The sequence below is a fragment of the Crinia signifera genome, chromosome 5 (assembly GCF_055691185.1).
Source record: "Crinia signifera chromosome 5, ASM5569118v1, whole genome shotgun sequence".
Lineage (NCBI taxonomy): Eukaryota > Metazoa > Chordata > Amphibia > Anura > Myobatrachidae > Crinia > Crinia signifera.
In genome coordinates, this window is record NC_139221.1 from 298604042 (window position 1) to 298617397 (window position 13356).

Consider the following 13356-nt stretch of genomic DNA (forward strand, 5'->3'; position numbering starts at 1 on the left):
TGAGCATCAGCGGCCCGCCTGCAGAGGTACCAAAGTTGGGAGGTATGGTAAAGATTTCTACAATTTAGTTTTTAATGTTTTCTTTATTGAAGCATGACATAAGTGTACAATAACAATGAATTCTCTTTGTAGAGAACACAATATATGATCATTACAACTTGTATGCAATAAAGGTGAGCAATGTCTCTCAATACAAATATCCAATACAAAACATTACAGAGAAAATAAAAATATATGTCTGGATCCCGCGCCTATACCCCTCTAGCCTGGACCAAAGGATTTGCTATCAGAAAAAAGCGATATGAGTGTGGATCATGTCATAGCAAGAAATATTGGGGGGTCTTGTCTACACACTCGCGTTTCATACCACAATTAGATTTCTACATATAAAGCGCCCTAACTGAATATTATAACAGTCTAGACCAGTGGTAGCCAACCCTAGCCCTCGAGAGCTACCAACAGTTCACATTTCCAGACAACCTAGCTGCTGCACAGCTGCATTCATTAATCACTGACACATTTTAAAAGATACACAGATGGAGATAATTAGCTCACTTGTGATTCTGTGTGGAGACCTGCAAAACATGCACTGTTGGTAGCTCTCGAGGACCAGGGTTGGCTACCCAGGGGCTAGACCAATTAGTCGACATGAGAAGAGATGCTGCTGATACCAGGTGACCTGTGTATAGTGATAAGTATGTATCAGGTGTGTGTTATTAGCGTGACATGCCTATAGCGATCATGTTGACCTGTATATAATGACCAGTATATATCAGGTGTGTGATATCGGGTTGGGATCGTTGGGTCTACAACAACTAGGTCGACAACCATTGGGTCGACACCACTAGGGCGACATGCAGCAAGGTCGACATGGGTTAAGGTCGACATGGGTCAAAGTCGACATGGGTCAAGGTCGGCATGGGTCAAGGTCGGCAGTCAAAAGGTCGACATGGGGTTTTTCACAGTTTTTTGACCCGAATGTCGACACAGTAGACATGGACACAGTCTGAAGCGCACCACATCGCTCGCAATGCTTCGGCACGGTGACTCGCTACGCTCGGCACACTATTTTATTCTCCCACCACGCCCCCCTGGCCTGCTGAGATGAGCAGTGGGGAATAGACGCCGTGCACTTGAGCACAGCATCTATTTAGATAGACAGAGGGGCTGGGGGCATGGCAAGCTGGCCATGCCTCCCTACGGCACCAAAAAAGAGGTGTGGCCTTGTGGGAGTACCGCAATAGGCCACACCCACCGGCCACGCACCCAAAACATCTGCGCACGCAGATGTCCTCTTCCCCAACCTCTAAAGTTGGGAGGAATGAATGAATGAGAGTTTTGGAGTCATCTGGAATAAGCCAGAAGCAGTAAGAATAACAGAAGAGAGAGGAGCCAACAGCGAGAAGATGTATATGATGTAAATGGTGAGGCCAGCATACACTAATATAAGGTATCGCATACTAGCCTTGCATGCAATACCCTGGCAATTGACACGGCGGCTGTCATACACGTGTGTGATATATGTATGTGATAAATCATATGCAGTGTTTTCACATATGATGGATCACAAGTGATCCCATTCACTGCTGCAGGATACAATAATTGTATGTGGCAGCCATGGCGATCCGGATCGGAAGTAAAGCAATTGGATTTGATACTTTTCACGTGATTTATCGGACAAATGCATGAAAATCATGTGAAAATGGCCCACATGGCACTAGGTGTATCTTACGATAATGAGTTGGTCCAAGGTGAGGTGAAAGTAGACAATGAGGCAGAGCAGCTGGGAAGCCGCAACACCCATGGGATTGCAATGGTATATTGAACTGAAGTTTATTGGAGAGGAAGTGGTGAAGCCATGCAGCAAACTTATCTAGTAGTGGGAGAAGGGACCAGGGGGTTGCTAGATGAAGGCGACACAATATTTAACATGGCCAGATTATAAATGGGGTGGATGGAACTGCAGCTCCAGGCCTGCACATAAACATATCGTCATAATGACTAGATGATTACCAGCTGCATGCCGTGCCACACATTGATCATGACAGTACACCTGTAGGTCTATCAGTACCTATTTAGGGCCCAATGAGATAATAATCCAGCTTCTGGCTATAGCCCCTAGATCATTATCAGGCACATATTGCACTAAATTGGCCCTGATGGTTAATGGTTAATAGCGTGGAAGAAGCAGATATGGAGAATTGTATCGATAATGGTTAAGAGACAGTGGGAGTGTGAGGTACAACGGTTGTCCGGTGTTCCAAATAGCACAGGAGAAAGAGAGGGAGTGCTGATGGAATGTTGTGGTACATTCTCCAATAGAAAGGGTATTTTATTTTAATCAATACAATGATTGGCATTCCCCCATTTTAGTTCCTAGTCCCTATCTGCATTTACCTGAGCCCTCTCTCCCCATATGCATGTACTTGTCCCCTCTCTCCCCAGTGCCCATCTGCATGTACCTGTTCTCCTCTCTCCCCAGTCCTTATCGGTATTTACCTGTCCCCTCTCTTCCCAGTCACCATCTGCATTTACCTGTCCCCTCTCTCCCCATCTGCATTTACCTGTCCCCTCTCTCCCAGTTCCTATCTGTATTTACCTCTCCCCAGTCCCATCTGCATTTACCCGTCCCCTCTCTCCCCAGTCCTTACCTGTCCCCTCTCTTCCCAGTCCCCATCTGCATTTACCTGCCCCCTCTCCCCAGTCCTTACCTGTCCCCTCTCCCCCCAGTCCCCATCTGCATCTACCTGTCCCCTCTCCCCCCAGTCCCTATCTGCATTTACCTGTCCCCTCTCTCCCCAGTCCCCATGTGCATTTACCTGTTCCCTCTCTCCCCAGTCCCCATCTGCATTTACCTGCCCCCTCCCCAGTCCCTATCTGCATTTACCTGTCCCCTCTCTCCCCAGTCCCCATGTGCATTTACCTGTTCCCTCTCTCCCCAGTCCCCATCTGCATTTACCTGCCCCCTCCCCAGTCCCTATCTGCATTTACCTGTCCCCTCTCTCCCCAGTCCCCATCTGCATTTACCTGCCCCCTCCCCAGTCCCTATCTGCATTTACCTGTCCCCTCTCTCCCCAGTCCCCATGTGCATTTACCTGTCCCCTCTCTCCCAAGTCCCCATCTGCATTTACCTGTCCCCTCTCCCCAGTCCCCATCTGCATTTACCGGCCCCCTCCCCAGTCCCTATCTGCATTTACATGTCCCCTCTCTCCCCAGTCCCTATCTGCATGTACCAGTCCCTCTCTCCCCAGTCCCTATCTGCATTTACCTGTCCCCTCTCTCCCCATCTGCATTTACCTGTCCCCTCTCTCCCAAGTCCCCATCTGCATTTACCTGTCCCCTCTCTCCCAAGTCCCCATCTGCATTTACCTGTCCCCTCTCTCCCCAGTCCCCATCTGCATTTACCTGTCCCCTCTCTCCCCATCTGCATTACTTGTCCCCTCTCTCCCCAGTCCCCATGTGCATTACTTGTCCCCTCTCTCCCCAGTCCCTATCTGCCTTTACTTGTCCCCTCTCTCCCCTGTCACCATGTGCATTACCTGTCCCCTCTTTCCCCAGTCTCTGGAGACATTTTTAAATTTTCCTGTGTCAACCATTTGATCATAATAATCCACGCCTATCTGCAGGGCTGGGTACGTATCATTACCTCCTGCTCCCCTAGGTCAGTGTCGGTCACCACCAGCCTCACCACGGGACGCCCGGTCTTTTTCCCATTCTCCGACCGAGGAGTTCCGGTTACGGTCATGCCTATGGCCGGTGCTCGGGCGGTGGTCATCTCCTGGGCTGCCGGCATGGTGGGTTGACGGGGAGAGTGGCTGCGGCCGGCGCTGCTAGGTGATGATTTCTCCGGGATCTCTTTCTCCCGGGACTTTGGGTTGTCAAAACAAGCCGGGCAGCGTTGCCATAGTGATAAGACTCGCTGGGCTACGGTAACCGCCGAAGGTCAAATCTCCATTCTCTCACACTGCCATACATTATACACAGTACAGTAGCTAGTGCCATGACATCAGTCATTTGTGCCTACTGCAGTTCTATATACTGTTACTAGGTCAGGAGATAATACAGATAGACACGTGTTATAGGTGCCTGCCTAGCAGTTCTATATACTGTGATTAGTCCCTATCGATGTCTATATGGGGGGTTGACACATATTATGTGGCTAAGGTCGACAGGGTTGAAAGGTCGACAATGGCAAGGTCGACAGTCAAAAAGTCGACATGAGTTTTTCAGGATTTTTTAGCCGACGTGCCAACAGGTGGTATTTCATGCCCCACCATCCACTAGGGCATGGAGGGAGAATAGAATAGTGTGCCGAGCGTATCGAGGCACCGTGCCCAAAGCAAGGGTATGCGATACACTTTGACAATGTCCATGTTGACATTTGGGACAAAAACGTGATGTCGACCTTTTGACTGTCGACCTTGCCATTGTCGACCTTCCAACACTGTCGACCTTAGGCATGTCGACCTAAGCCATGTGGACCGTTAGTGGTCAACACAATGCACGTCGACCTAATGACCCATACCCATAAGCATACCCTCCAACATGACCCATTGCATTAGGTACAAAATGCTCTGTTCCTGGACTTCCCTGCCAGTGGCAGTTACAGAGGTGGGGATCAGCACAGTCCAATATTCAAAGGGGGGGGGGGGGTGGGGTCACATCAACTGCTAGTGAGTCCAGGACAGTGATGTTTGGTGTGGCTCCCCTTTTTGAATATTGGACTGTGCTGCAGGCTCACATCTGTAACTGCCACTGGCAGGGAAGTCCAGAAACAGAGAATTTTGTACCTAATGAATGGGTCATGTTGGAGGGTATGCATATGGTGGATGGTGCGGCCTCTGTAGCCACATGCTATAGTTGGCATTGCAAGGCCGGAGCAGGGCCGCGATGATGTGTTTCTTTCCTTTACATGAAAACACTACAGTAAGAATATTGGTAATTACCATTTTCTTTGGGTGTTTAATCTTCACACTGCTATTAATACTGTGGGGGAAATTTACTAAGATGGGAATTCTATTTCAGATGGGACGTTGCTGTGGGCAACCAATCAGAATGTACTTCTTATTTATTTAGCATCTTCTAGAAAATAATAGATAGTATCTAATTGGTTGCCAATAGCAACATCCCATGTGAAATACAACTTCCATCTTAGGGGGTTATTCTGATTCACTCGGAAAGGAACAATCACTCTCTAATGGACAAAACCATGTGCAGGTGGGGCTGATGTAACAGGTGAAGAGAGAGTTAGATTTGGGTGTTTTATTGTTTCTGTGCAGGGTAAATATTGGCTGCTTTATTTTTACACTATATAGATATAAGTTTGAAGTACAAACCCCACCCAAATCTAACTCTCTGCACATGTTACATCTGCCCCACCTGCAGTGCACATGGTTTTGTCCATTAGAGAGTGACTGTGCCTTTCCGAGTGAAATCAGAATAACCCCCTTAGTCAAGTTCCCCCTGTGTAGTAATTCTGCAGTGCTACGGATTACCATGCCAACCACAGGCACATGCTATAAAAAACCACTGTGAGCTATGTCTGCTATTTAAACTAACGGTTAACCCTCTTATTCTCTCTCCTCTCCCTTCTCATGACATACTGGGCCTGATCAGGGCCGGCGCCACCACTAGGCAAATCTAGGCATTTGCCTAGGGCGCCGGCCACTGGAGGGCGGCATTTCGCCCCCCCCCCCCCCCCCGTGCCGCGGGGGTACCTGTCCTGCGGCTGTGTATATAAAGCTTGCGGCGGCGGCAGCGGGGGGCCCCTGCAGTCAAGAAATAATGAGCGCTATCCGCCTGGCTACGCGGAAGCGCTTCTGTTGTGGAAACACTGGCCGCACGCTGATTGGCTGAGATTCAGCCAATCAGCGTGCGCCGTGCGGCCAGTGTTTTCACAACAGAAGCGCTTCCGCGTAGCCCGGCGGATAGCGCTCGTTATTTCTTGACTGCAGGGACCCCCCGCTGCCGCCGCAAGCTTTATATACACAGCCGCAGGACAGGTACACCCCCCCCCCCCCCCCCGGCACCGGGGCGCCCCCACCCCGACACGCCTGGGGCGCTCCGGTGCCTTGCACCGGCCCTGGGCCTGATTCAGACCTACTCGCTCAGCAGCGTATAAGCGCCGCTCCACCGAAGGCAAACCCCCCCCCCCCATGCCGACAAATGTGATGTATGCTTACACATCCACTCGCAAGGAGGAAAAAATCATATGGTGGACGTTCATCCGAGCTGCGCGGACGCAAGATAAATATTGGTGCATGACATGACTTTTTCATTATTTTTTGTAAAAAAAATGACTTGTCCATACTGTACCATCCACATGGGCATAGAGTTAGATTGTGATAGACATTTTGACTGTAGACCTAGACACTGTAGATCTAATATACCATAACTGATTGGAGGTAGGAGCAGATAGGGACTAAGCCGTCATTTTGATAGGATTTTAACTAGTATTATCCATTACACTTTAGTTGCAAAAAACTGTAGATACTTGAAATCTGCATTTCCACTGAGCACAGGGCTGCCTGTCCCATATATAATATGTATAGGCTGGGGATGTTAAATCGCAGCCTTGCGAATCAACCAGAATAACCCCCTGTGTGTGTTAAGTGGTTCCCCCCATCTCAACCTCAGTTGCCATTGCTTACATACAGATGTAGCACCAGGAAATCCAGATCTTCCTATGCAGAAGATGTAAGCCCCATACACACGGGGCAACAGGGAGCCGGTGCTGAGCCGGTGCATGTACTGGCTTTCGCTGCGCTGATTTGTTTCTGCGCATGTGCAGGCTCTCCTGCCGAATGGACTCGGCGACTTGCGTAATCGCCGGCCTGTTCCCACAGAGAGTTGTGGGCAGGGGGCGGTGGGCCTGGACGTCACCATGAAAACGCTGGGCATTCCCATGAGATCGTGGGGGCGTGACGGGGGCGTGACGGGGGCGGACGGCTTACGTCACATAACGCCAGCCGCCCACCCTCTCTTGGGTGGATAAGGCAGGGGGCAGCAATTTGGGGGGGCAGGCCCTCTGGGACCAGGTAAACTGTGAGCTCCGCAGGTTACCGAGTTAACCAGAATGAGGGCCCAGATATAGTATGTATAGACACGATACTAGTTTCTGTCTTACATTATGTTCTGTATGATCCCTGCTATAGATGGTAATGGGATGCCATACGTAACACAGGCATGCTGTGACATGTACCGCACTCTCATGCTTTGCAGATGGATGTTCTATAAAAGAAGTATGTAAGATATGTACAGAGATATGTAAATCGTGTCTCACCTATATACAGTTTATGGTTCCTGTGCAAGGCACTGTGGGATGCAGACAAGGGAAATTAGGCCACTTTAGTTCTGCTCTGGAGCACAGATACAAAGCGAAGATTTTCTTTTCAGCTTCGGTCAATGCACATTGTTTAAATCAGATTACAGATTGGTTTAGTGACCAGCATACGGGGCGATTTCAGGGCCTGTTCGAAGCTAGATTGCTTAGAAAATGCCCCTACATCGCTCCGTGTGTAGGGGCATTGTGATAGCAATGCGTGGCCAGCGTGTCGCTATCGCCCGGCGATTAATATCCAGCATGTCGGATAAATCTAGTAATATCGCAATGCAAGGCCAGTGCTCACCAGAGATAGATCGCTCAGCACATCGCTGTGCAATGCTGTGTGCTGAGCAATCTTCAATACTCAGATTGCTAAAACCCCTTGGTACTTGTGTAGTTTCACGGTGCCAGCATGGCGCCGTGCTACTTCCGGGTTCTACGCTCGCCACAAACTATGTTAAAAAAAGTAACTTAACTCCATGCCAACATGGATAGTTCATACCCCCACTATCCATGTTGGCGAGCGAAGCGAGCCCCGCAAGGGGACTCAGACGCATGGCGCCATACTGGCGCCGTGAAACTACACAAGTACCAACCCCTTTAACACCAGAAAATGCAGGGACTACAGTCCAAGGCTCAAGCAGGGACATTCCCAGATTGGCCCCTTTCCCATCGGCCTAGTGCCTGCATTTTGTGCTGTGAGGGGGGCAGTGGGGTCTGGGCAGGGGGTGGCGGGGTCCAGGCGGGGGGTGCTGAGCTCTTGTAGCGCTATTTGCCAGGCACCGGGGTGGGAGAATTTAATGCGCCATCCGCGGGTCTCCGGGACGGCCCGTGGGAGATTCGGCGGCAGTTTGGGCCTGCTATGCTCCGTGCTCCGTGGACCCGCTCTGCATCTCCGGCCTGCTCCTGCCCGCTAGCGTGCCGGCGTGACACGCTTCAGGGACACCGCTGTCATTCTCCCCTTGCTGCGCTCTGCTCCTGGCTCCAGTGGTGAGTGTGACTGCTGGGCTGTGGGGTGGTGTGGTCGGACCTGCTAGGAGGCCGCCGCGCCTGTTACTGCCTCACATGCATGATGCAGCCCTCTGCAATAAAGATTCCGGCACTATCCTGTATAGGAGCGGCAGCTGTTTCTCCCCTGCGATCCTCTGCCTGCTTGCTGTATAGGCTCTGGTGGTTGCCTCGGATCCACGGGCTCCCTGAAATCATCCAGGCTGACACGTGCTCCTCAACAGGGCCGCCAAGAGAAATTCTGGGCCCCGGTACAACAACTTCCTGGGGCCCCCACGGGTGGAGATCCCCGTACACTCTGCGGACCTTGTGTTACGCCACTGTTTCCAAGGTGGATACACGTACAAAAATTTACACTGTAATGTCTATTACACATGTCACACATCCATTACATATTATACCACATGCCATAATGCTTATTACACGTTATGCCACACACCGTAATGCTTATTGCATATTAAGAAGTTAACATGCTCTACCAGGGGTTAACATGCTCTGCCAGGGGTTAACATTCTGTGCCAGGGATTAACCTGTCTGCCCTGATTTACATGCTCTGCCAGGGGTTAACATGCTCTGCCAGGGGTTACATGCTCTTTGCAAAGGATTTACACATACCCTCCAACATGGCCCATTTCATTAGGTACAAAATGCTCTGTTCCTGGACTTCCCTGCCAGTGGCAATTACAGATGTGAGCCTGCAGCACAGTCCAATATTCAAAAGGGGGTCACATATACTGCCACCCCAAGCATCACTGTCCTGGACTCACTGGCAGTTGATGTGACTGCCCCTCTTTGAATTTTGGACTGTGCTGGAGTCCAACCTCTGTAATTACCACTGGCAGGGAAGTCCAGGAACAGAGCATTTTGTACCTAATGGAATGGGTCATGTTAGGGGTACTTGCCACCAAATAAAAAAAAAACCTGTGTGTCCAGACCAGGGCCCCCCTGACAGGCCCGGGCCCGGGTAAATTGTACCTGCTCCCCCCCTCTCTCGGCACCCCTGCTCCTCAAGGTAGACCTTCTGCTGGCTGCAGGTTGGGGTGCTCACTGTCAATTGCGCCTCTGCTGCCACTATACTCGGTGTATCTGGTGGTGTGCTAGCCACCACCATTGTTTATAAGGGCTCCTTTATGGCAGTCAGATTGCCATCCTTAAACTTGGGAACACTGGCTGCATACAATAATCCCATGAGTATGGAAGTTTCTCTATAACATCTACTGCAGGCTATCCACGCTTCTGCCGACAGACTTATTGCCAAACTGTCTGAGGTGCAGGGGGTTGCCCTATCAACCTATGTTGCTCCTGATCAATGTGACCCTGAAGATGGGGAGAAACCACCTCAGTGCTATGATCCTGCTACATCTGCAGCACCTACATTTGCTGCTACCCTGGTTGGGTTACCCTGGATTGATATGTCCGGCAAGATCATGGAAAAATCCGTTGCCAACATACTAGATGTGTTCTCCTTGGATGGTTTACCTACCAGCAATGATGGCCCCAAATGGTATGGTCCTTCTTCTACACCTGAGCGGCATGCTGGAGAGACTGCACTTATGGCTGCTGCCTTTGCAATGTCTGCAAATCCTATATACCCTCACATACTGGCTGACTGTTATACTGGAACTTCGTCCAAATATATGGCTCCTCACTTTTCAATCTTTGTCTATCTGGCTTCCGCTGTGGCTCATCCATATGTCCCTCAATGGCCCCTGTGCTACTTGAAATATTGGAGAACATACCCTGGACACTCTCCTGATTATCTTAAAATAAACAGGGTTGCTCTATATACATCTCCGTTGCTGGCGGAGGATTGGCCGGATTAATATTTTTATCTCCTGCACCCTTCAATGTCTGCTGGCATAATGACTCTTGTGCTTGTTATGTACATGGTGACAGCCCTATCTTGCTTATTATTTTTCCTTAGTAGAGCCCGGTCAGTTTTTCTTAGTTTTATGTGCAGTTATTCCTATACTCAGGGCCGGTGCAAGGCTTCTCAGCACCCTAGGCAAAACTTCAACCTACTCCCCCCCCCCACCCATTTTTTTAGATCATGTGGCCATCCAATCCCCATGACCCCGCCCCCCGGAAGATGGCCAAGTCCCCTGCTTTTCCTCTGCACCCTCCCCTTTGCCACCCACAATAGAGTACAAGGAGGAGGAGGCAGCAATGTAGGAAGTATGACTCAAGGGAAAGTATAGAGGTGAGGTCTTAGAAGTACCACAGCCGCCACCTGCATTAAGTACAACAAGGATCCTCATAGACATCCTTGATTTTTTTCATTTGCAGACTTGCTGGCGCCCCCCAGATCCCGGCGCCCTAGGAAGCTGCCTAAAGCTGCCTAATGGTAGAGCCGGCCCTGCCTATACTAGTTAATAAGATATCCTGTTGTCAGAGGGAGAGACGGGTTCTCCATAGACGATTACAGTACTTGAATATTAATAAGCCATGGCCCCAGTTAACCCATCCGCTTATCATCCGATCAATATATGGGGGGGGGGGGGGGTGTTTAGGTAGGTACGGTAATGTAGGAGGTGGGAGGAAGGGGTGAATTAGGTTTTTTAGGCTAGGTTAGCTAAGATAGCTGACGGCCACTAATTTATCTCCTTTTTAGTAATGGGTAGTATAGTTAGTTGGGGGGTTTTGCTTTGGGTAGTGTAGGTAGTACTTCAGTTAGTGGTAATTAAGTTTAGTAGCAGCAGCACTTTTAATTGCGCATCAGAATCTCAATCCATTTATTTTGTATACTAAGTTTTATTTTTATTCCCTACTTTTTTTTTATTCCTTATATTCCCTGTTTGCTCGAACGTCTGATCTTGCAGCATTCTTTTCTAGTTTGTCTTTACCATGTTCTTAGTATATGTCGTATTTTAGTGAGACATTTTACCATATATCTCTGTGAGTTATATATATATATATATATATATATATATATATATATATATCCCCTATTGCCACCAGTCCAGATGGCGCCTTTGGACGTTGGTGGTTCACATATCCTGTAATGCAAAACTTCTCATGTCTTCGTATACCTCATTGATATTAACATATCGACTGTATTCTACTGTATATATACCCAGGGCCGGCGCCACCACTAGGCAAATCTAGGCATTTGCCTAGGGCGCCGGCCACTGGAGGGCGGTATTTCGCCCCCCTTGCCGCCTGGGTACCTGTCCTGCGGCGCTGTGCGTATATAAAGCTGGCGGCGGCGGCAGCCGGGGGTCCCTGCAGTCAATAAGAAATAACGAGCGCTATCCGCCGGGCTATGCGGAAGCGCTTCTGTCTTGGAAACACTGGCCGCACACTGAGATTCAGCCAATCAGCGGCCAGTGTTTCCAAAACAGAAGTGCTTCCGCATAGCCCGGCGGATAGCGCTCGTTATTTCTTATTGACTGCAGTGACCCCCCGCTGCCGCCGCCGCCAGCTTTATATACGCACAGCGCCCCAGGACAGGTACCCGGGCGGCAGACACCGGGGCGCCCCCACCCCGACTTGCCTGGGGCGCTCCGGTGCATTGCACTGGCCCTGTATATACCCTATGGATGTCGATTTTCCAATTATGCGGGATCTGATGTTTGTGCTTGTTACATTTACTATCCATGCAGGGGGGGGAAGTATGTTTATTGTATCTCAAAAATTTCAATAAAAATCATTGAATTAAAAAAAAAAAAATCGCCCTGCTGACGCTGCCGGGATCTCCGCAGTCTGGACCCCACCACCCGCTGGCCGGACCCCCTGCCCACCGCCCGGACCCCACTGTCCGGATCGGACACTGCCACATGCCGCTGGGAGCAAGCCACTGCTGGAAGCAAGGGGGATAACGGGTAAGTACCTTTCACACCGACCTGTATCCCGAGCTAGTCTCGGAAGCAACCTTGCTATCTAGCAGGGTTGAATTCCTGGTAAATTTTTCCGGGAATTCATGCTGGCCAGTGGCGTAACTATATATTTTGCGCCCCCCCCCCCCCCCCCGCCAAACTTTTTCGGCGCCCCCCTCCCCCTCTCTCCTTCCCTCCCCATGCCCATACCTGACAGAGCCGCATCTGTGGTCACTGTCCCGTCCAGTCTCCCGGCGCCGGCTCCTGCTGATAATGAAAAGTGACTCTTAGAAAATGGCTGCCAAAACTGTCTGCAATACGGGGGCAGCCATTTTCTAAGTGTCAGTTTTCATTATCAGCAGGAGCCGGCGCCGGGAGCGAGTGACAGGACAGTGACCGCAGATGCGGCCGGGCAGCAGCGCAGCGGGTAACTATAGCACCGCAGCCCCCCCGGCGCCCATAGTTACTCTGCACCTCCCCGCCACGGCGGGGGCTGCGGAGGCATAGTTACGCCACTGATGCTGGCGTGAAAGGCTTGAAAGCAGTGTCACCCCATGCGTAGGCCCCATGTGACAATGTTTAACCCCACTTAACCAGTTTCCTTACTCTGGAGACAGACAAATATACACTGATTGATGGGATGCTATCTGCTTCTCTCCTATTTGCTGATGTGCTTTAGACTTTGCACAACCCAGCAGCTAGACTTATTTCATGCCCAGCATGTTTGCCATTAAGTAAAGAGTTCACAGGTCTTTCACTAGCGCCTCCATGAAAGTGAAACGTAAGATAAAATACCCCAACTGTGTAATGGACTGGAACAAGATAAGAAGTTCACTGACTGCACATTTCCCTATGTGTAGCATCCAGTGATGGGAGCGTTACACAGTCAGCAGCGACCTCTGCAGAAAGTCCAATGTGACAAGTTGGGAGAGAGATGGAAACACGCAACACTACTGTATAGGAAAACAAACAACATCGCTGTATACTGCAAGGTAAAGCAGTTCTATAGCATTTAACGGAAAAGAAAAGCATATGGGTCATTGCGTGTTGGGTACGGAATACTGGCAGTTAGTAAGGGTGATAATGGTGGCAGGAATGGGGCTTACCCATGGGAACGCCCAGCCGTTAATGGGCATCCCCGTGAAAACGTTGGGCGTTCTCATGTCCTATGACGTCACCCGCCTGCCCTGTCTTCGTCCAGGCGCACAC

General features: G+C 50.1%; 1 protein-coding gene across 2 annotated transcripts in view; it reads right to left on the bottom strand.

Annotated features, from left to right (window-relative positions):
• Nucleotides 1-3913, bottom strand: part of CFAP69 (cilia and flagella associated protein 69) — a 64970-nt gene extending 61057 nt beyond the window's left edge. The window contains exon 1 of one of the 2 annotated variants that reach the window (XM_083189355.1): nt 3647-3913. In XM_083189355.1, coding sequence (XP_083045481.1) covers nt 3647-3793 — 147 coding nt within the window. In that variant the 5' untranslated portion in view covers nt 3794-3913. The remainder of the gene's footprint in view (nt 1-3646) is intronic. The other variant, XM_083189356.1, reaches the window with a different exon arrangement.
• Between the last annotated feature and the right edge of the window lie 9443 nt (nt 3914-13356).